The sequence below is a fragment of the Entelurus aequoreus genome, linkage group LG20 (assembly GCF_033978785.1).
Source record: "Entelurus aequoreus isolate RoL-2023_Sb linkage group LG20, RoL_Eaeq_v1.1, whole genome shotgun sequence".
Classification (NCBI taxonomy): Eukaryota; Metazoa; Chordata; class Actinopteri; order Syngnathiformes; family Syngnathidae; genus Entelurus; species Entelurus aequoreus.
This window is the reverse complement of record NC_084750.1, coordinates 35,541,303-35,566,344: the sequence shown is the minus strand read 5'-3', so window position 1 is coordinate 35,566,344 and position 25,042 is coordinate 35,541,303. Positions and strand designations below refer to the sequence as shown.

The following is a 25,042-nucleotide window of genomic DNA, read 5'->3' as shown; positions in this document are numbered from 1 at the left end:
TTTAACCGATACGGTACCAATTCCCTATACCTGGGAATCGATACAGAATTTGTCAATTTTGTGTGTGGTTCGAATATTAATAAATGTTAATTTGTTTAAAGACAAAATCCTCCTTTTTCATTTAACAGTGAGCTTATAATGTGCTGTCCAGTGGTCATAGCTTGTTTTTCGTTCACTTCTCATTTGCAAGTATTATATGGATTTGTCATTCCAAGACATCAGATGGCAGTAGTGTATAGACTACTGTGTGCTGCCGTAATCATTAAGTAATCTTTGCCATTAAGCTGAATGTGCCAGTCTAATCGCCCTAAAGTCTTTATAGCGCACGTATTGTATTTAATCCACCCTAGCTGTGAGATTGCAATGTACCTCTTAGTTGTAGTTTGATTACCAAATGTGTAGGTGTTGAAATCGCCTTGTAAAATAATATAATGCTAATCAGCAACATGTTTATGGCACAGCAAATGTGAATTAGCATTGAGCTAGCGCATTTTGAAAAGTGGAGCCTTACTGTACGCTTGAGCTTGGTTTTGTTGGCATCTAAAATTGCATCAATACCTAGAGGCAGTCTGGTTTATTCCACTATGAGTGTTGCTTAAGTGCTTGTGAGTAGTGTATAATAAACAGAAATCGACTAGTAGAGAGGAAACTTTATTTTTATTTTTAAATCAATCAATCAAGCAGTATGAGTCCTGTTTGTGGGCATCAATACTCATGCTATCTAGTCTTCTCTTTCGTCCGTTTGTTGTGTAAGTCCTATATAACTGATATTTCCTATTAAAATGTATTTGGCTGTGAAGTTGTTTGTTAAAAGGGTCATATCATGCTTTTTTCCCCTTATTTTTAAAACACTTCATTCTGTCAACATACCATGTAATGATGGTTCTTGTTCTGTACAGTAAACTCTGCTACGAACTACTTCACAAACGTAATAACGGATTACATTACTAACTGGTACAATGCCAAACACAGTTAGCACTGATCAAAATAAATGTACTTTTTAGAAAAATAATTATTTATTTTGCCGCAGGACGGTGACTCTATTGTCTTACAGTAGAAGGCTAAGCTATCTACAAAACAACTCACACTAACATTAACGTATTATTCACACATTTCTAACCTACTGTTATTACTTACCGTTTCATTGTCTCCCCCATTGCCATAGATAGTAGTCACCGACTTCGCCATTAAAAGTAGTTTTTCAGAAAATCCATCTATTTGTGAAAGTCTGGGGTGAAGCAGGACTTATCTTGGAACACACTCGAAGCGACTTCTTCCCAGTTGAAGGCACATTTCCACGTGTCATAAAAGTTAAGAGTAAGGCACTTTTCACTTCAGATGAGGCTGAAGGTTTATGTAGTGACTTGTGCTGGTTAAAGCAACCGACAACAGAGCATTTTCCTTCATTGGGTTTCATCGTGGACATGATGTTGACTAGCGGAAGGATGTTTGGGTAAATTTCTACCATGTATGGATAATCCGCTGACGTCACACTTCAACAAATTTCCAAATGGACCTTTTGGAGGAAGTACACAGGAAGGAAAGATTGTTTTATAAATATCTCTGCAATGCCTCTAAGGCTTGGTTTCAAATTTTTGGGACTTATGCAGATCCCAAATACACATAAGCAGGTACCAATAAGTAAGAAAAGTTGGTTTTGCATCATAGGGCCCTTTAAGCGTTCTTTCCCTTTACACTCACATTCACACGCTAGGGTCAATTTAGTGTCGCTAATCAACTGCCATCGCTCAAAAGCTCTATACAAACTCTCATCTTGTGTGGTCCGGGTGACTCTGTGAAAGGTGACGGATCAGCCCAGAATTACAAAGGAGGAGATTGGTAATGACCTCAAGGCATCTGGGACCACAGCCACCAATGAAACCTTTGGTGACACAAAACACTGAAGATGGGTCAGGGATGTGTGTTGCACCATCCAACACATCAGGCCGAGGGTAAGCTTTTGTAAAACTAATGTTTCAAGCATTAGTTTTGTGGTTTGTTGTTAGAACAGACACAGCTAAAGATTGTGTTTTGTTTTCCATCTGTGAGAAGGAGGTAGTGACCCACCCAGGATCCAACATTGTGCAAAGGTTAGTAGGAAATGGTTTAGGGCTAAAAGTGCGGCCGGATCTCCACCTTGTGGCTCGGACCCAATCTTGCAGCGCTGAACTCCTGCCTGTCATACACACTCGAGCAAGTGCGTCACACACACCTTAACGGCCCACACGCAGATAGTCAAGCCCACTAAAGCCATTTCTGTGTGCGCTGCACATTGTTTACTTTAAGCAGGCTCACCCAAAGCTCCGTGAGCCAGCTGTGGGTGTAAGAAGGAAAAGGACGTCCTGTGTGGAGAGTAATAAAAGCTGCTGGGTCAAAGGGTCAGGACTGAAAGCTGACATCACTGCTCCAGCATGCAGAGCAAAGAACACACGTCTGAACGGCTCTGCAATAATGGTGGAAATATATGGGCGTCATAGGGACTTAACCTCTGTGTGTCTTCAATAAAACCCTAACGCTGACAAATTGATAAGGAATGAGCCTGGAAACGCTCTCGGAGTTCATGGAAGTAAGCGGTGTCATTTAAACCACCCCGCTTACTGCGGAGGGCTTGGAGAAAGTAAATCCTGATCTGGCTTGCGTTTCCAGTGTGGGGCGTATCAGCCTGATGACGATAGATGTCTCAGCCACAGTACGTAAATAGAGTTACATCATACTAGTGCAACCCACAGGGGTATTTAACAATTTATTGTGATCTTCTTTCTCCAGTATTTTGATATAATCTGAGCACAAGCTTTGTTTGCCAAAAATAACACACAGTTTATGTTCTTCCCAGTTTATCTACCAGAGTGGACTGTGTATACCAGACCTGGGCAAATTAAGGCCTGGGGGCCACTTGCGGCTCGTTAAGCTTTTCAATCTGGCCCGCCGGACATTCCTAAATAATTTTTTTAGATCTTTAAGATGGAAACAGTAGCTGCCATTATGATGCCAATGATGTTTTCAAATTACCGTAAGTCTTGAACTATACAAAGTATTTCAATGGTTGGAATCTGCCCTTTTGCATGATATACTTGTTAATATGCTAATCTGAGTCACAGCAGCTCAAATGAGGCACCAAGCAGTGTGGGTGGGGAGCGTTTCCACAGAGTGTTTACAGAGTGGCTAGCCTGAAATGCGGGTGTCAGGGACAGACGTGGAAGGAGATTTTTACAACAAAGTTCTAAAGCTTAGTGATATATCAGATTGTTGGTGGGTTTTTTTTTTTTAACTCTTTGCGTTCATATTTTGCTGTGATTGTTGCATTTTTGCGGTGCTTCGCTCGATTGTAAAATATGTCAATCGAGAGGGTGTGTGACGTTCATATGTTGTCAATATTCAGTGTTTTATCCGTAAATCCCACATTCTTTATTTTCATGTACATTCTCAGTGTCTCATTCAGTAAAAAAAAATTAAATTCCATTCCGTTTTTTAAGGTGGTCTGTCATAACGTTTTAGCATTCAATCAGACATTATTGTCAGGTTTTGTATTAGTGTTCCTGAAAATAGATATACCGGCCCCCAGACACATTTTTTTCTCTAAATTGGGCCCCCGAGTCAAAATAATTGCCCAGGCCTGGTGTATACAATACTGCAACAGAGGGGTGCCAAAAAGTGATCTGGTATTTTGTTACTCTTCACAACATTAGAAACATGTGACCTAGCCAAACTGCACTGCACTATACTGTGATACGACACATTTCGGTACCAATCCGAGACCAAGTAAACAGAGGGACATCGCCTATATACTCCGTCTAAAAACGTTAAACTTGGACATTTTCCAGTCATTGATTTTTGCTTATAATTTGTTGATCACAATTGGAATTGGAATAAAACAAAGATTGTAGGCAAAAAAACACACACTGATGTGTTAAAGTAATTTCAATGGGGGACCTTGATTTGAGATACAAGTGTTTTGAGTAAAGAGCTGCGTCACAGAACCAAATAAAGGGGAACTGCTCTTTTGGGGAATTTTGCCTGTCATTCACAATGCCTACGTAAGACAAGAATACATGTTTTTCTTTTCTTATGCATTGTAATTTGTAAAATACGGCAAGTACAAGGTGGCTAAAACTGCAGCTAATGAGAGCAAAATATTGCACCCATAAAGCCCTCTTAAAAAAAACATCCAAAAAGCGCCAACAATGCTCCATTTTAGGGATGGGCGATACCACACTTTTAGGATTCGATACTATACCGATACTTTTCTTGCATTTTCACCGATACCGATACCAATACCATTAATTTCTTATTGGCAATTTTTGTCAGTCAAAAATATTATTACTATTGTTATTATTTAAGACAAATCACAAGACAAATACAGACCATTTATACCACATTTATTAAGGTCAATGTATAATAAAAGTAAAATTAAAATAAATAACATAAATATGAAAAATAAATTAAATATAAACAAAAATGTACACATTTTTACTTTTCTTATTCCTCAAAAAAAAGTCTTGGTAGAAATTTTTTTTTAAAAACAATTATTCATAACAATGTTATGTTTCAAACCTCTTTGTGGAAGTAAACTTATAACACTTTTCTGAAGCAAAGTCAATAATTTCCTTATCACAATAAACTAGGATTTCCTTGTCCTATAAACCTGTATACGAAAGACAGTTCCCTGAGAAAATGAACTTGGAAAAAATATCTACAAAAATGTCTGACACCATCACACCTTTAGTGTACTCGAGATATGTCGTCACACTTTACTGAAGTCTCAGATTGCTGTTCAGGAAAAGTAACAACGCTGTCGGCTGGCTGTGTGTGTGTTGCACGTTGACGACGCTCATTCGCTGTCTCCTGTGACGTGACTGGGCCAGCTCTATACTCTGCCAGGTACAGGGGTGTCCCAGCACATAGTAAGTTAAGTAAGTAATCAAAAACATCTGAAAGTGATGCTTGCACCCCCACACTCCGTTTTTTGGTTTATATCGATACTTTTTTCAGAAAAGTGATGCCAAATGAGTAGCGTGTGAGTATCGATATATCGATACCACAGGATCGATACGCACATCCCTACTCCATTTACATCTCGTGATCTGAATATTAACCACGTATTAGCGATATTGTTATTGCAAGCGCTAACGCAGACAAACTACTCTTAAGTCAAACTACTCCGTGATCACAAAGCATTAGCTTATGCAGCTACAGTGTTGACATACTGAGCTGCTGCATTGCCTGAGCTGGTAAAAATTAATTATGGATTGTAAATCATGCCTCTCACTTGTATTGTAGAATGTTGTCTCGGACATAAAAAAACGCTTGCTTCGGCTACCTCGACATATTCTTGCCCGGGGGCTAGTGGGCAGCCTAGGACGGAGTCGACTCTCTTGGTTGCTTGCAGAGGCCACCACAGTGTACAGTTTGTGAGTATGTGGGTGTTGAAGTTGTATTTTTTTTGTATTGTTTTCTTGTTTGTCTATGCTTGGTGCAAGTGTATGTATGCAATGTGTACTATCTGTTGCTCATTTTTTGTGTTGTGTTTTACTTTGAGCTGTATTGTAGAAATAGTTGCATCAGCTCTGTGCTCTATTATTGACTTTTATGTCCGTAGTGTTCTTTGATGTTCCCCTCTTGTTTTCATGTGTTTTTAACCTTATTCTGCTTATTTGCATCTGCACTGCAACTACAAAATGTCCCCATAGTGGGATGAATACAATCTATATCCTATCCTAAATAATGAAAAATGTGTGCTTGTCTCACATAAGGATTGTGAATAATAGGTAAAATTCCTCCCAAAAGTGCAGTTTTCTTTAAGATTCTAAGTTCAGGTAAAACTGTTTTTTCAAATAATTGTAATTGCATACCTGTTCGAAATGAATTTAAACCAAACCAAACTTACAATTCCAAAAACTGGAAAGGGAATGTCCAAAATTACAGTGACAGTGAAGTCAGCCAATTAATTTGTCCACATCCGCCGAGTATTTACTTCCGCATTCGGGCTATGCGGACATGAACAAAATAATTGTCGGACTGTGCTGTCAATGTGGGATACTGGGACATTCCATTTGTGTTTCATGAAATTGTAAGTTTTGTTTTTTGTTTTTGTGTTTTCTGAAATCGTAAATTGTGTTGTATTTTGTTTTCCCGTTATCTGAGATAAAGTGTTTTGTATTTTGTTTTCGCATTATCTGAGATTGCCAAGTGTTTCTTGTTTTGTTTTTGTGTTTTCTGAGATGGTCAAGGGTCCGTGTACCTTCCGCTCATTCTATTTCCAATTCTTAAACGCAAATCAAAAAACAAAATTAGGGCCGTTTTTCTATTTTTACTATATATGGCAGATTTTAAAACAAACAAAAGGGTTGATTTTCATTAAAATATTGCCATAAATTGGATTTTGTGCTGTTTTCCTTTTATGGATTTTTATTTTTCCAGATAAACACAAAATGTATGTTGTATGTTCATCCAAAATTCAAAAATGCGTGGTTATCCGTGTGATGACAAATTGAACCGGAAGCCGTACTTTAGCTTTTCCTTTGTGTTTAGCATGTTTTTAGCATAACGGTAACATCTTTGTTTAGCAGGAGTCCTATTGTCGTTTTAAAAAAGCGTCATTAAATAGTTGTCCAACTTTTGGTCCAGAAATGAAAATAGAAAAAATGGCCCGAAATGCGTTTTTTGATTGCATTTAAAAATTGGAAATGGAATGAACGGAAGTTACACGGACCCGCCGAGTATTTACTTCCGCATTCGGGCTATGCGGACATGAACAAAATAATTGTCTGACTTGGCCGTCAATGTGGGATATTGGGACATTCCATTTATGGTTTATGAAATTGTAAGTAGTTTCGTTTTTTGTTTTTGTGTTTTCTGAAATTGTAAATTGTTTTGTATTTAGTTTTCGCATTATCTGAGATAAAGGTTTTTTTTAATTTTGTTTCCGTTCATTCTAAAAGTTGTCCAACTTTTGTTTCAGAAATCAAAATAGAAAAAATAGCCCAAAATTAGTTTTTTGATTTGCGTTTGAGAATTCGAAATACAATGAACGGGAGGTACACGGGTCCGTGTACCTCCCGTTCATTCTATTTCCAATTGTCAGGAAGTACGCCCAGAAAAAGGGTGGAGTGCCATCTCCGGGTTGCGGAGGAGACCCTGCCCCAAGTGGTGGAGTTCAAGTACCTCGGAGTCTTGTTCACGAGTGAGGGAAGAGTGGATTGTGAGATCGACAGGCGGATCGGTGCGGCGTCTTCAGTAATGCGGACGCTGTATCGATCCGTTGTGGTGAAGAAGGAGCTGAGCCGGAAGGCAAAGCTCTCAATTTACCGGTCGATCTACGTTCCCATCCTCACCTATGGTCATGAGCTTTGGGTTATGACCGAAAGGACAAGATCACGGGTACAAGCGGCCGAAATGAGTTTCCTCCGCCGGGTGGCGGGGCTCTCCCTTAGAGATAGGGTGAGAAGCTCTGCCATCCGGGGGGGAGCTCAAAGTAAAGCGGCTGCTCCTCCACATCGAGAGGAGCCAGATGAGGTGGTTCGGGCATCTGGTCAGGATGCCACCCGAACGCCTCCCTAGGGAGGTGTTTAGGGCACGTCCGACCGGTAGGAGGCCACGGGGAAGACCCAGGACACGTTGGGAAGACTATGTCTCCCGGCTGGCCTGGGAACGCCTCGGGATCCCCCAGGAGGAGCTGGACGAAGTGGCTGGGGAGAGGGAAGTCTGGGCTTCCCTGCTTAAGCTGCTGCCCCCGCGACCCGACCTCGGATAAGCGGAAGAAGATGGATGGATGGATGGATGGATGTACTGTACTGTGCAATCTACGAATAAAAGTCTCAATCTATCAATCAAACCGATTTGTCCAGAGTGTACTCCGCCTTCCGCCCAAATGCAGCTGAGATAGGCTCCAGCACCCCCGCGACCCCGAACGGGACAAGCGGTAGCAAATGGATGGATGGATATTAGTGTGTACTGATCATTCAACATTTGTTTTGAAATGCAGATAACAAAACAAAACACACATTTAACCACTTGGACTCATCTTGGTGGAAATGGTACGTTTTTGAAGTTATTTCTGAACATGTCATTTCGAGTTACCGTCTAATGACAGACTTGAAGACTTTAGGCGAGCACACGACTTTGACTTTTGGAAGGAGGAAGAAGAAAAAAAAAAAAAAGAAAAAAAGTCCAGCCCCTCTGAAGATTTCCTGTTGCATGAAAGTGCTGCAGTGACTCACACCGAGCACGTCCTACCTCCTCTGTTTACCAGGGCAGCGAGAGAGTAAAGAAGCGGACCGAAGACAGTTCGCTCCAGCCTGGATATTAACTCCCCGCCGAGGCTTGGCTTAATTAATGAGAAAGAAAGGGTTATTGTCCGTCTCTTCATGGAGCCTCTTCTCGTTTCCGCTTTCTGGTGTGGAGCAATACTCTGTGCGAGTGTTGTGCTCGAGCAGGCGGGTGAGTCGCAATTTTACTAACAAAAAAAAAAAAGTTCTAAAACTTTTTTTTCTTTTTCATTCCCAAACACCTACGCAGCTGGCAAGTTATACCGAGACGTTTGTCGTGTCTTTTTTTGTTTTGTTTTGTTTAAAAAAAAATCCACTTCTTAATACAGGTGTTTGGCACGCGCTCAAAGCGTGAAGATATCATTTAAACTAGCGTTAGTCGCCATTGGTGTGCTTGTTTGTTTAGTAGTTTTAGTGTGAGAAACGTAACATTAGCTCCAGGGGCGGATCTTTGCACAGATATGTCCATCTTTGGCGTGCTGGCCACATAGCTAACAGGTTTAGCAGCCCCCCCTCCGAGGAAGACAGTTATGCCTTCATCCGTCTCACTCCTAATCCTCCTCCATTCTCCCCACAATTAGACGTAGCCCCGGGTGACAATTACTCCTCTTCACCCTTTCCAAAGCCACCCTGCTGGGTTGAAATGACACTCTCTCTGAGAGGGGTTGCACTAATTGTATAATTGCCTAACAAGAGTGCTCAGGCATGCATGGACACCCCCTTTTCCTCGCTTCCCATCACTGTATCAAGGCTGTCTCAAATTAAACACCCCTTAAAGGGACTGTTTGCAAGATTGCTCGAAGTTAAAAAAAAAATACAATAAAAGTTACTCACAAGAACACCTCTGGTTAGCTTATGTCCGTGTTTTTCAACCTTGTTTGAGCCGAGGCACATTTTTTTTGCGTTGAAAAAATCCGCAGGCACACCTCTAGCAGAAAACATTAAAAAAGGAAACTCGGTTGACAGTAAAAAGTCGTTGTCGCAATTGTTGGATATGACTTTAAACTAGAGATGTCCGATAATGGCTTTTTTGCCGATATTGTCCAACACTTACCGTATTTTTCGGACTATAAATCGCAGTTTTTTTCATAGTTTGGCCGGGGGTGCGACTTATACTCAGGAGCGACTTATGTGTGAAATTATTAACACATACCGTAAAATATCAAATAATGTTATTTAGCTCATTCACGTAAGAGACTAGACCAGGGGTGCTTACACTTTTTCTGCAGGCGAGCTACTTTTCAATTGATCAAGTCGTATGGATCTACCTCATTCATATATATAATTTATATTTACTTATTTATGAAATATATGTTTTGTTAACAAGTTAAAGGTGTTTAATGATAATGCAAGCATGTTTAACACATATAGTTAATATTGTCAATAAATTAAAGGTGTTTAATGATAATACAAGAATGTTTAATACATATAGTTAATATTGTTAACATGTTAAAGGTGTTTAATGATAATGCAAGCATGTTTAACACATACACTTAATATTGTTAACAAGTTAAAGGTGTTTAATGATAATACAAGCATGTTTAACACATATAGTTAATATTAACAAGTTAAAGGTGTTTAAAGATAATACAAGCATGTTTAACACATATAGTTAATATTAACAAGTTAAAGGTGTTTAATGATAATACATGCATGTTTAACACATATAGATTTCTTTCTTTCATGAAGACAAGAATATAAGTTGGTGTATTACCTGATTCTGATGACTTGCATTGATTGGAATCAGACAGTGGTGCTGATAACGTCCGCATTTTCAAATGGAGGAGAAAAAAAGTCCTCCTTTCTGTCCAATACCACATGAAAGTGGTTGGTTTTTGTCATCTTATTTGTCCAGCTTTCATACTCCTTTGTATACACTTTACAATAAATACATTGGCGGCAAACTCCGTAGCTTGCTAGCTTGTGCACGCCAGCTTTCTGAGACTCTTATTTTGTTAGCGCAGGCAGGATGAAGCAGAGCTTTTATTGTGAAGGCAGGAACTGTGCAGTCGGTCTTTGGAGTTTTGAGGACAGGTACGGCGCCAGAGTCTGTTGAAATGAAAAGTGTTTCTCGCCTTCCTGTCTGTAATTTTTTCTTAATAATGAGCTGGCAGCAGCCAGCGTCATCTCAGAAGACCCTCGGGTGCCGTGAATGTCAATCAAGTGACGAAAGTGACGTCATAGTGAAGATTTATGATCGCTCAATTTTAGGACTATTTTTTTAATGCCTGGCTGGCGAACGACTGACACAACCTCCGCGATCGACCGGTAGATCGCGATCGACGTAATGAGCACCCCTGGACTAGACGTATAAGATTTCATCGGATTTAGCGATTAGGAGTGACAGATTGTTTGGTAAACGTATAGCATGTTCTATATGTTATAGTTATTTGAATGACTCTTACCATAATATGTTACGTTAACATACCAGGCACGTTCTCAGTTGGTTATTTATGCGTCATATAACGTACACTTATTCAGCCTGTTGTTCACTATTCTTTATTTATTTTAAATTGCCTTTCAAATGTCTATTCTTGGTGTTGGGTTTTATCAAATACATTTCCCCAAACAATGCGACTTATACTCCAGTGCGACTTATATATGTTTTTTCCCTTCTTCATTATGCATTTTTGGCAGGTGCGACTTACACTTGTTTTTAACTCGTCCCCTAAGTTGTTCCACAGAGTGACTTCACGCACTGAAATGCACATTGATTTTAAAGTTGTTCTAAATTTAGGCAAATATAATTTGTTGTTTCCTCTTAGACTGTAACTAACTTTTAAGGGGACTTATAATGCAAAACCAACTTTTTTACCTATTGCTACCTGTTTTTTTTCTATTTAGGATATGCATAAGTCCTGAACATTTTAAATCAAACCATGGAGGCATGGTGGAGATATTTATAAAACAATCTTGCCGTACTTCCTCCAAACGAGACGTTTCGAATTTGAACAACCTGTGACGTTTTTCCCCAAGTGTGCCATCAGCGGATATCTCCATATATGGTAGAAGTTTTCCCAATATTAATTGGAGAATAATCTGCCAGTTCCCACAAGTCCACCATTGTAGTCCAACGCCTTACTCAATAAGCTCCTTCTTTTTGTGTATCCTCCTGTTGTGGGGCAGACTGGCTCGTACATGCACATGCATCCTCCACTGTTGCCATTTCTAATACAAACTAAGGCTGGGCGATTTTATGATCGTGATTATTGATCGCGATTAATTTGAGTTTGATCACGGTGATCAACTGTTAGCATATTTCCTCCATAAAACATGGCGGAACTGTCTGTTAGAAGTTCTCGTAGTAATAAACAGTAGGGAAGCAATGATACTCGGTATAATCCTGCACGGAACAATTCACCTTTATTGACCGTGATTCTGTGTGTGTGTGTGTGTCTGTAAATGTGTGTGTTTGTGTACGTTTGTGTGTGTTTTTGTGACAATGTTTGTGTCCATGTATGTGCGCGACCTCTCGTTCCAACACGCGAAAACCAGGCTCGTCACAACGCAATTGATGTTCAATCAGCATTGTGCTGCTTCCCCTTACACAGCTCAGAAGTGCAGCCCAGAAAACCAAAGTAAATATGTTCTAAAACTACCATATACGTTGAAACAAAATTTAGAATGAACAGCGGCTTTGGTGACAGACTTTAGTTTCACTATCTGCAGCAGCGCACTATTAATCCTGTCCTGAATGCAGACTTGCAGGCACTCACAGGAGTCTTTATTAGTCCATACTGGGAGAATAAACACACCCACTAAATCTAAATATTTTTTAATCAGACTTTTTGTTTATGTCTGCAAAGATGGGGATGGGTCAAATTCAGAGGATCATTTCACCACACCTAGTGTGTGTGTGACTATCGTTGGACTTTAACTTTAAATTTACACAGAACAGCGCATCCTGAAGAGACTGTCAGAAGGCGGTCTGTAAAACATAATATATGCAACATTTTGACCAAAGAACCACCATTACATGTTATTTAGACCACGAGGAAGTGTTTTAAATTTAGAAAAAAATCATATCATATCACCCCTTTTTTAAATTGAGTTACAAGCATCCCTGCCATTAGTTGGTGTAGCAAATGCCCCAATATACCCTGTCAGATCTGCCCAAAAACATTTAGTCTTACTTGCTAGCATGAGCTTACAGCTATAGATGGACATAAAAGTCGACTTTGAACCAAAATCAGATTTATTGGCCCATGTATGTGTAACACAAAAGGAAGTTGACTTGTTTGAGATACAAGGGTTTCGATTTAAGAGCTTCGTCAAAGAAACCCATAAGTTGAGGTACTCCTCTACGTTTTGTTTTTGCCAGAGCATGAACAAAATGTTGCTTTGCAGGTTGTGCAGTACATTTGCAAAAGCAAGCTGCAAAGCTGACTCCACCCCTCAGACTGACAAAGAGGCTTTTTGTGGCACATCCACACCAACTTTTCCCCCTGGCCTGTAAAGTCAAGCATGTCCAAAACCGACTCTGAGCTTCTTCACAGCAGACACTGCGAGGAGGTCGGCTTTCATCTACTGGCCTTAAAAGATATGTTTATTTTGAACTAGTTTTAGCAATATTAGTGCACTGGCTGGATTCGGTCACATAAAAATTGTTGGTTGATCCTGTCCTCCCACCTTTAGCCCAAAAGTAGAGATGTAACGATATTAAAATTTCATATCACGGTTATCATTATCGCGTTATTGTTGAATGTGTTCGTATAGTACTTGCTGTATACATACACTTAAAAACTTTTGACAGTGTTTTTTTTAATTAAGTAAAATGAATAGACATAGTTAGGAAACCCACTATTTTGCATCTTTTGTGTTTCTTATGCAAAAACCAGTGAAGTTGGCACGTTGTGTAAATATAAACAAAATACAATGATTTGCAAATCCTTTTCAACCTATATTCAATTGAATAGACTGCAAAGACAAGATACTTAACGTTCGAACAGGTAAACTTTATTTTTTGCAAATATTAGCTCATTTGGAATTTGATGCATGCAACATGTTTCCAAAACGCTGGCACAAGTGGCCAAAAAGACTGAGAAAGTTGAGGACTGCTCATCAAACACTTATTTGGAACATCTCACAGGTGAACAGGCTAATTGGGAACAGGTGGGTGCCATGTTTGGGTATAAAAGCAGCTTCCATGAAATGCTCAGTCCTTCACAAACAGGGATGGGGCGAGGGTCACCACTTTGTGAACAAATGCGTGAGCAAATTGTCGAACAGTTTGAGAACATTTCTCAACCAGCTATTGCAAGGAATTTATGGATTTCACCATCTACGGTCCGTAATATCATCAAAAGGTTCAGAGAATCTGAAGAAATCCCTGCACGTAAGCGGCAAGGCCGAAAACCAGCATTGAATGCCAGTGGCCTTCGATGCTTCAGGCGATACCGCATCAAAAACTGACATCAGTGTGTAAAGGATGTCACCACATGGGTTTAGGAACACTTCAGAAAACCACTGTCCGTAACTACAGTTCGTCACTACATCTGTAAGTGCAAGTTAACTATTAACTCGGGACGGCGTGGCGAAGTTGGTAGAGTGGCCGTGCCAGCAATCGGAGGGTTGCTGGTTACTGGGGTTCAATCCCCACCTTCTACCATCCTAGTCACGTCCGTTGTGTCCTTGGGCAAGACACTTCACCTTTGCTCCTGATGGGTGCTGGTAGCGCCTTGCATGGCAGCTCCCTCCATCAGTGTGTGAATGTGTGTGTGAATGGGTGAATGTGGAAATACTGTCAAAGCGCTTTGAGTACCTTGAAGGTAGAAAAGCGCTATACAAGTATAACCCATTTATCATTTATTTATTTATTTATTACTACTATGCAAAGTGAAAGCCATTTATCAACATGCCCCTGTGCCAACTTTTTTGAAATGTGTTGCTGCCATTAAATTCTAAGTTAATGATTATTTGCATAAAAAAAAAAGTTTCTCAGTTCGAACATTAAATATCTTGTCTTTGCATTGTATTCAATTGAATATAAGTTGAAAAGGATTGCCAAATCATTGTATTCTGTTTTTATTTACGAATTACACAACGTGCCAACTTCACTGGTTTTGGGTTTTGTAATAGTGTTTTAGTCTTAGCAGGGTTCTCCTTGCGCCACGGTAATATGTTTGGCACCACAACTTAAAAATATGTTTTTTTTACGTGTAAACTAAATAAATTAAAACATAATATAATGTAGCATCCAGAAGAACACACACAAAGTCCGACGCTCTTTTTAGCTTTCATTGCCAATTTTATACTAACGGGCCCAATTCCAACAAGTGTTTTCTCTGTGCACACACGTCCGCCTCCGTGCTTCACTCTGAGACACACAACAACACTTCCTCATTCCCCACTGACTGTGTGTTCACAGACCATGAGAACAATGAACGTCATACCACGCTAACATACACATTAAAACCAGCAGGTAGTTGCAGTACGATTGTATGTATGTATGTACAGTATGTATGCATGTATGCATGCATATTCTAATACTTTGAATTTATTTACATGAAAAGTGTGTAGCAAATAAAACTTATGATTTATTATTTCTGGCAGGCATTGTGGCGTTTTACTCTGTTCAGCAGTCCTTGAAGGCACCGCGAAAACACCTCTGAGTATAGAACGATCAGTCAGGTCTAAGTGAGCACAGCTTGTACGTTCAACGTACACCATTGAATAGCTTAGTTCCTCAGACCACAGTGTGTTTTTATAAGTTTATTTTGGGCTACGTTGTTTGCAAATAATAATGTTAATGCCTCTTGTTTATAAATGTTAGCATTTAAGCTCGCTAGCTGGCACCAGTCAGTCCGTGAGTGTATCATATTGCAGTTATCAATCCCGGTTTTTCGATCATTTTAATTTTAAAATGGTTATACTAACTGTCAGGAGTTTTACCTTGGTTATCATTAATACTAGTTATTCTTACATCCCGATAACAGGGTCATTTCCGATCCACCTTGAATTTTGCAATAATAAAATACTGATGCATTCATACATTATGTGCATTTTCGCTAACCGGTTAATCTCACCATAGGGCTGCACAATTACGGCCAAAATAATCTTCACAATTATTTATATCAATATTGAAATCACAATTTTAATTACGATTATTCATTATGTTAGGTAAAACACAGTGTTTCGGACAGGTCAGCAATCTACTTGTGGTAATGGGATCCCCGAGTTGGGGTGTCGGGCAAACAATACGCCATCATGTAATTTGTAATGAAATAATCTGGTTATGGGTTATATTTGTATAGCGCTTTTCTACCTTCAAGGTACTCAAAGCGCTGTGACACTATCTCCACATTCACCCATTCACACACTGATGGTGGGAGATGCCAGGCAAGGCCCTAACCACGACCCATCAGGAGCAAGGGTGAAGTGTCTTGCTCAAGGACACAACAGACGTGACGAGGTTGGTAGAAGGTCACGGAATGTTCTTGCCGCAAATGTGGGTAAATTTTTTGGCCATTACGGCGAAAGACGAGGGCGGTCGCGGCACTTGCTGCAGTTGCCGTGGTTAAATTTGAGCGCTGATATTGGCAGTCTGGGGGAAACCCTGCACATCCTGAAATCTTTTAACCAAGTTTTTTTCTTAAAAAAACCCAAAAAAAACCCACAATATACGTTCTTGGCAGAAAAAAACATTGTTGGCTTCATAACAGCCATATTGTTTTTATTTAAATGTTTAAATATGTTTATATTCTTTCATTATAATTTGTAAACGTTTTAGAAGTAGTTTTTTTAAATAAAATGCAATATGGTTGTTCACTTTGCTTCACTTCCTGTTTATGTGACGTCATGTGGGTTTACTTCCTGTTGAAGAGCCCTCCGTCTGCGTCGACTCGACACGGTCTAATAGAGATTGATCACTTCAATCTAAGACAGCACAGCCTTTATGTTTCATGTGAATATCTTAGTTGTTCAGACAGTCATGTGTTCATACAAGGTTAGATTGGGGTGTGACGTTTCTTAACGGAGAAAGACGTTAATGTCTCTTGTGTTCATGTTAGCACTCAAGCTAGCTAGAAACTAATGCTAGTCGATCCATAATCTGTTTCAATCCAGTGTTGTTATCAATCAGTTTTTCGATCATTTTAAATTCATACAGAAATACCGACCCCCGGTTATAAATAAATACATGATAAATGGGTTATACTTGTATAGCGCTTTTCTACCTTAAAGGAACTCAAAGCGCTTTGACAGTATTTCCACATTCACCCATTCACACACACATTCACACACTAATGGCGGGAGCTGCCATGCAAGGCGCTAACCAGCAGCCATCAGGAGCAAGGGTGAAGTGTCTTGCCCAAGGACACAACAGACTTGACTAGGATGGTAGAAGGTGGGGATTGAACCCCAGTAACCAGCAACCCTCCGATTGCTGGCACAGCCACTCTACCCAATTCGCCACGCCGTCCCCCATATCATTGTTACCGTTTATTGTTAAATCTCTAGCACAATTACATTTCTGCTTTCCCTTAGGGGTGTAACAGTACACAAAAATTTCGGTTCGGTACGTACCTCGGTTTAGAGGTCACGGTTCGGTTCATTTTCGGTACAACAAGAAAACAACAAAATATACATTTTTGGGTTATTTATTTACCAAATTAGCAAAATCTTCCACCAAAAATATTTTTCTTAGTGGAATATTTGATGTGAAGTAATCGGAACCTTGGATAGGTCAATAATTCATAATAACATTGATTTTGATTCAATATTATGTTTTGAGCAATGACAGTTTGAAAGAAAAAAAAACAGCTTTGTTTTATTAATCAACATTGCAACTTTTTCTAAATTACATTTAACCTTTAAGCTTTTTTATTTCACTTTTGTTATGTTTTTGTTTATTTTAATAGTATTTTTAGAATGTGCCGTGGGCCTTTAAAACATTAGCCGTGGGCCGCAAATGGCCTCCGGGGCACACTTTTGACACCCCTGCTATAGATAATAAAAAATTAAATCTGATAAATCTATGGATAAAAAGCAGAGCCTGGCAACGCATGCGCGTTTATCATAACTCTCTCGCTCTCTCTGTCTCTTGCCCCTCCCTCACGAATGCTGCTGCGCGCACAATTTGTTTTGTTTTTAACCCCTTCTTAACCCTGAAGGTACATTGAAAATACACGCAACCCTAACTCAAAATGCCGGACATTCTAGGCATTTAAGAAACTCCGCCCTGACAGCTCTGCAAAAGAGGACATGTCCGGTGAAAAGACGACTTATAATGGTCAGTCTATCGTAGCCCGTTAGCTGCTAGTATGCCTTTTGTTGTGCCTGAGTGTGCATTGTTTACACAACGTGCGTTACGCTACTTAATATGTCTGTGTGGAAACTCGTTCGTTACACCTCCGAACCAAACCGGAACCCCCGTATCGAAACGGTTCAAATACAAATACACGTACCGTTACACCCCTACTTTCCCTGCATTAATACGCATGCGCAGATGAATTCCAGTTGAGGGCATGTCTTGTAAACATCGAGAAACTTTGGCACTCGATGCAAAAGGGTCTCTAGACTATTTAACACGATGGCTAGATGTTGACTCAAAGAAGACAAGCAGAACCTGAGAGCCTGCTGACATACTGCGTCACAGCATGGTACGGCAACTGCACCGCTGCAGACAGGGCGAGGCTCCAGAGAGTGGTAAAGGCAGCACAGCAGATCATCAGCTAACCCCCCCCCCCCCCCCCCCCCGATAGACATTTACACCTCCCGCTGCCTCAGCAGAGCTAACAACATTATCAAGGACAGCTCCCACCCTGGCTTTGACCTGTTTGACCTGCTGTCCTCAGGAAGGCGCTACAGGGTCATCAGGTCTAAGACAAACAGACTCGAACAGTTTTTTCCCTAAAGCCATAACCACGGTGAACTCTCATAGGCACTGATTTTATAGTTTAGCACCTCTCTGTGTGCATTTTTTACTTTCCACCAACAGTCTGAATTGTTCTGTATATAGTATAATATTTAAACAACATATTCAGAACATTCATTCTCAATACTTGACTGTGCACCTTACCTCCTTTTGCACTATTTTTCTTTTTCTTTCCTTCCTATGTTTTGCATATTTGTAGACTGTCGCACTGATACTGGAGTTGCTTTTAATCTCATTGTACCTGTGTATAGTGACAATAAAAAGCATTCTATTTTATCATATTCTATTATGCAGGCATCAACACCTGTCACTGTTTAATAACAGCAGTATAGACTCTAATGCATGCCGTTAGACTGTTAGGGAGCCACTTCACGGGGGGCCGCCACGGCTGTGAAAATGTGACTGATTTGATATGCAGCAGAGCCTTTTTAAATGTATGCCATGTAAATATTGCCAATGAGCACCTTCATTTAATCGTCATAGCCAAAATCGTGAATAAAATTTGATTAATTGTGCAGCCATGTCTTCCAGTCCCTACTTTTGTATTGCTATCTGTTATGAAAATGTGCAAAATGTAACTGTGGCGGAGCAGTTGCAATACAATCAGCTATGCTGCGCGCCCAATTGTGTACACGTTTGTGTCGATGTTCGTAAGCCATGCAAACCCGTAAACCTGAACGTTTTCACCGCCTGCATCGGGCCTCGACAAGCTGCTGTGCAAACCCAAAATATCCTGTGGTAATCTTATCTGAACTACTAACTAAACGGTTTGTTTCTCTTTCGCCCCCAGGTGCTGATATAATGAAGATAAAGCGGCTGTGCATGTTTTGCGACGTAGAACCAACCAGCTGCAACGGCCGAGGAAGCTGCAAGGTGGAGTGTGGCATCACTTCCATTTGTGCCCACGATGATGAAGTGTGTGTCGCTGTTTGGTAAGGGTCTATATTGATGTGATGTCATGACAGTACAAAAGTACAAACCAAGTGGAAATGATCTGGTTAATTCTATTCGAGCCTTGAGTCATTTCCTTATTCAAAAGGTTTACACACTCATGGACTGTCAAGACAGGAATATGGCATCACTGACTGAATGTGAGACGCAGCTGTAAGCTGTCAGAAGCAGACTTGTGTTGGGTGTTACAGGCTTTAAGGCAGCACTGCTGTTTCTCATTAAAATAGTGATGTAAGATGCTTGTTCTGAGGTTCGCAAAATGCTATGCACATGGACGGCCAACCTGTTTTATGCAAGCTATTGGCACAAAGCGCTCAGAATTTCAAATATGTACACTTCTTTTCCTCATTTCCTCACATCTTTGCTTGCAATGGCAAAGATTGTACAATTTGAACAAAATCGGTATCGGCTGATTTTCAGGAAAAAAAGAATCTGCTCCATACATTGTGAAGCTGCTCCACTAAACTAACTACCGCCTTTAGAGAAAGTAAACTGCATTTCTTAGTAACTTCAGTTAGGGCTGGGCGATATGGCCTTCTATTAATATCTCAATATTTTTAGGCCATGTCACGACACACGATATATATCTCGATATTTTGCCTTAGCCTTGAATGAACACTTGATGCATATAATCACAGCAGTATGATGATTCTATGTGTCTACATTAAAACATTCTTGTTCATACTGCATTAATATATGTTCATTTTAAACGTTCATGCAGAGAGGGAAATCACAACTAAGTCAATTTACCAAAACTGTATTTATTAAACAGTTATTAAGCAGTGGCACAAACATTCATGTCATTTCCAAAACAGAAAGTGCAAGATTGTCGGAGAAATTTTAAAACAAGCTATTAGTGCACTTTTGTGCATGATGTCACTAAGATGACATATCAAAACAACACTAAATTAAAGTGCACTTTTTGTACAGAACACCACTACAATAGTTTACAACAAATAAAGTGCACTTTTGTGCATGATATCACACAAGATATTTCAATAACTCTCACATAAAAATGACTTGCATAATAGGGAATCAAATAGTGTATGTCCTTCGCTATGTGTTAGGTTCCTGCAGACGTTATCTCCTTCTGTTGTTGACTATTTTTTTCATAAGGTGTTGATCTGGAAATGGTGTTGATCTGGAAATGGTTGCTTCTGCATTTTGTGGGTGTGGCACAGACGGAGATATTGACATGCGGAGTTTCAAGCACTCTTCATTCTCTAGCGGGTGACTTTTCAAATGATGCTACAAATTAGCAGTAATGCTACTTTTTTTAGCAACGCTTTTGCCGCATACTTGACATATTACGGTTGTCTGTTCAACATATTCCCGCTTGAAGCCAAACCACCGCCAGACGATGGACCCCGTGCTGTTTTTCTTGGGAATTAATTTTTCTTCCTTCATTTGTTACCAGATTCGCACCTTCTTTCTCTCGTATTACCACTCGCACCACTCCGCTAGCATCACAGCTAATGTTACCCATGCCACTACCTCTATACTCGGCGAGGGCGTATGACGTTGCACGCGCGACAGTATGTGACGTATGTAAGAAGGTGCGCTTGTTTTATGTCTCTGTGAGAAGCAGATACAAGAAAGAGTGAGAAACGCATGTAGTGCATACTTGCCAACCTTGAGACCTCCGATACCGGGAGGTGGGGGGCGTGGTTAATAGGGGAGTATATTTACTGCTAGAATTCACCAACTCAAGTATTTCATATATGTATATATATATATATATATATATATATATATATATATATATATATATATATATATATATATATATATATATATATATATATATATATATATATATATATATATATATGTATATATATATTAGGGCTGCAACTAACGATTAATTTGATAATCGATTAATCTGTCGATTATTACTTTGATTAATCGATTAATAATCGGATAAAAGAGACAAACTACATTTCTATCCTTTCCAGTATTTTATTGAAAAAAAACAGCATACTGGCACCATGTTGTGGACATTGGGGGTGCAGCATACACCAATAATAACACAGAAATGTAACTCATCAGAACTGAATCAGATATTGTACACGTTTCTGTTGTGAATAATAAAGGATTCATTTTAGGCTGCCTCTGAATAATAGCATGAAATATTCCAGCACCTTCATAACGTTTAGTTATACTAAAGCGTCACTCAAATCTAAATATATTTATATAGCTTTATCAGCCCGGCTACATTGATCCATTATGAAACCAACCTGAGATATTTCTGTCCGTTACGTTTATTTCGAAATTGGTAACCGTTCGTTTTCTCTCTCAAAACGGAGTCAAATGTGCCGGAGACACATTATCAGCCCCGCGTTGCAACAAAGGCATAACTTTAACGTTACTCACAAAAAAGCTGAACTCATGAATGCTTGTTGCCACTATGGACTTAAAAAGTTACGTACTGTGAGTTCTTCCCTTTATCCATGGCTCCAACATGTTTCTTCTTCAGGTGCTCCTGAAGCAACGTTGTACTTCCGTGCCATTTTGCAGGAAACGGTCTTCTTTGAAGTCTTTAAAGTAAAGTGTTCCCACACTTTTGATGACTTAGGTCGTACACTTTTCTCCATAGAAGCAATAACCTCAAGATGTTTCTCCGCTAAACTATCGGTAGTGTTTTCCTGCGCCATTTTTCGAATTTTTCCATCAAAGGAGATGCCGTCGTCACGTGAGCTGCACATGACACATCATTGGCTAGCTTACGCCACCTCATGAGACGTAGCCTCACCGCCGCCCTGGCGCTGTTTTGTACTGTTTTTGTACTTATTTTGATTATTGTTTCTCAGCTGTTTGTAAATATTTCAGTTTATAAATAAAGGTTTATAAAAAAAAAAATTAAAAAATAACCAAAAAAAAAAAAAAAAAAGCCTTCGCGCATGCACATAGCATAGTTCCAACGAATTGATGACTAAATTAATCGCCAACTATTTTGGTAATCGATTTTAATCGATTTAATCGCTTAGTTGTTGCAGCCCTAATATATATATATATATATATGTATGAAATACTTGACTTCCAGTGAATTCTAGCTATATATATATATATATGTATACAGGTATATATGTATTTTATTATACATATAAATAAAATAAATACTTGAATTTCAGTGTTCCGGGGGCTATCCAGTAGATGGCAGTATTGTCCTGTTTAACTTCTCCTCCATTCATGACTCGGCCATCGTGTTCAATGGAGAAGTCTGTTCTACAAAATGTACAGGCAACATAATTACATACCCCTTCCCCTTCGAACTGTCCTGGATGAACTGAAATTCTTGTTTCCATTCGTTTTGGAACTTGCAAGCGTATTTCTTCATCTTGCTCGTCGACGGCGTCGCCATGTCTGTAACTTCCTCGTTCTTCTGCTTCGTCTCCTTGTTGTGTGCGCAGTTGTGCAATCTACTCTCTAAAAGCCGTAGATGTTTTGACATCATTGGGCAGGCAAGCTGTTTATATTGTGGGAAAGCGGACGTGAGAACAGGCTGTCCCCACTCAGGTCCGCATTGAGCTGGAGGGGGCGTGGCCTCCAGCTCCGGCTGAATACCGGGAGTTTGTCGGGAGAAAATTTCTGCCGGGAGGTTATCGGGAGAGGCGCTGAATACCGGGAGTCTCCCGCTAAAAACGGGAGGGTTGGCAAGTATGATGTAGTGTAATGCCCGCAGCTAAAAGCAACTGCGTGAGAACGTATACTCAAATATCACGATATAGCCATTTTCTATATCGCACAGAGACAAACCAGCGATATATCGAGTATATTCGATATATCGCCCAGCCCTAACTTCAGTATCATTATCAAGTATTGTATCTCACTGGAGGACATAGGGTCAACTTGTTATACACCGAGAGAAAGCCAGGAGCATGCATGCTAATGGCTAAGATAACCTAGCTCGAAACAACATCAGTGAAAGTAAAGTTCAAGAAGTGTAGCTGCAACCACGATATTTTACCAGAAAATTACCAAGTAGATAAGAGTCTCGAGAGAGGATTATTGAGGTGATGATAATTAACTTAGGGGAGCGGCTTCACACTATGTATTGAGATGCACTGTTAGCCGCCTGTCAGCAGATGGACCATAATTTAATAAAGCGTCAGCCAGAGGTGATCGGCTTTCGTGATCAGCATTAAGATATTAATCAGCATTAGCCGATCGCATACTTTTTCACCAAAATCGTCCGATACGGTGGCAAATTTGATCGACGCATCCCTACTGAAAACCGAACTGACTTCAGTGACTGTTGGTTATTTGTGACTATGTGTTTTTCAATTTTTTAAGGAGGAAAAAAGACGACAATGTCACATTTGACACGGTCTGCCATAACCCAGCTGACAAGCTGTATGGTCTGGTCCTGGAGGACTACAACAATAGCAAGTGTGAGATGAAAGAAAGGCAGGGTATGGGCTCATCCTTTTTCATCTGCTCCTGCTCTGAGGATGAGTGCAACCGCGATATCATCTTTAACTCTTGTAAGTACAGCTTTCACAGCCATTTTTAGAAATAAGACCGCTTTGAAAATTAACCCCCTTAACTATGCACATTTGGGATGGGACTATATGGTTAAGAATTGTGTTGATTGCATTGAGCCGATAATAGTTAAAAAGTAGCAATGTTAATGAATGAATGAACTAATCAGTCATTATCCCCAAAGTGGATCAAACCGCTCAAACAGACTTCTGTCAATTGAAAAGATAAGGGAAGGAATTTACAAATGAAAACATGAAAAAAAAAAAATAGTCAAATGTGGGTTTTTGTTTGTAATCCGTTCTAAAAAGGTCAAACAAAAAACAAATCATACAAAAATATGGTGGCTTATTTGGCAGTCGGACTCTATTAAAAAGGCAAAGAGACTGAGTCAATCAACATTTGGGATTATTTTTGATACACGGGTAGTTTGATTGATTGATTGATTGATTGATTGATTGATTGATTGATTGATTGATTGAAACTTGTATTATTAGATTGCACAGTACAGTACATATTCCGTACAATTGACCACTAAATGGTAACACCACAATAAGTTTTTCAACTTGTTTAAGTCAGGGTCCACGTTAATCAATTCATGGTAAGAGGCTATTCAGCAGTCAGTGAAAGTTGGAGGATCACAGCCCATGCTGGACAGCTACAAAGCAGAAGCACTCGGTGGAATTTAGGGGTAAGGATCAATCTATAAAAAATGTTGCTGGACGATATATATTGTCTCTACTCATTATTACTGATAAACAATATTATTGTCACCGTTATTTTGAGACCAATTTAAACACTAATCAAATCATTATGTATAAAAATAATAATCATGCAATAAACCGTTATATTTTATTAGTATTTTTTACCATTGTAATTGGAAGGCCAGTAGCTTTTGATTATTTTAACTAAGTAAACAATGAAAATAACATTCCCTCTCAATCTGTTTGCAAAAAATCTCATGAACTGTTTAAAGAATAAGTATACCATACAATGCCACTAAGTATTATATATATCAGGACTATTCAACTACATAATGAAGAGCGCCGCAGCTTCAAGAGCCCAAGGGTTCAGGGGCCGGACATCGAAATGTTGAAGTTTCGCAAGAAAGTGCCTCTGTAGGTTATAATTCTAAACACATTGGCTTTTACAGTGCACTGTCAGTAAATTCATCATTATGTCCTCGCTACTCATTTCTAGCATTTACAGCTAGTTAAAAGCCTCAATAAACAGAAGCTCCAGAGGTTTTGTTGAGGATTGATGTTTATTCTATTGGATGCTTTTCCTTCCTCTGTTTTATTTCTTAACACGTTTTTTATGATAGTAAGACTGCAAAAATAAACAAAAGTATAACCCATTGTGTATTTTAAATAAATAAAATAGAAGGTTTAGTGTTGATATATCCACAAAATAAACTACAAATGTTTACACATATAGAAATTACACAAGATTCACAGACCAAACATAGCACACA

General features: G+C 39.5%; 1 protein-coding gene across 3 annotated transcripts in view; it reads left to right on the top strand.

The window, feature by feature from the left end:
- Positions 1 to 25,042, top strand: part of tgfbr2b (transforming growth factor beta receptor 2b) — a 306,567-nt gene that overhangs the window by 227,265 nt on the left and 54,260 nt on the right. The window contains exons 2-4 of one of the 3 annotated variants that reach the window (XM_062030024.1): positions 8,247 to 8,436; positions 18,929 to 19,070; positions 23,383 to 23,573. In XM_062030024.1, coding sequence (XP_061886008.1) covers positions 8,364 to 8,436; positions 18,929 to 19,070; positions 23,383 to 23,573 — 406 coding nt within the window. In that variant the 5' untranslated portion in view covers positions 8,247 to 8,363. Of the gene's footprint in view, positions 1 to 8,160; positions 8,437 to 18,928; positions 19,071 to 23,382; positions 23,574 to 25,042 lie in introns of those variants that run through there. The other 2 variants (XM_062030023.1, XM_062030025.1) reach the window with 2 other exon arrangements.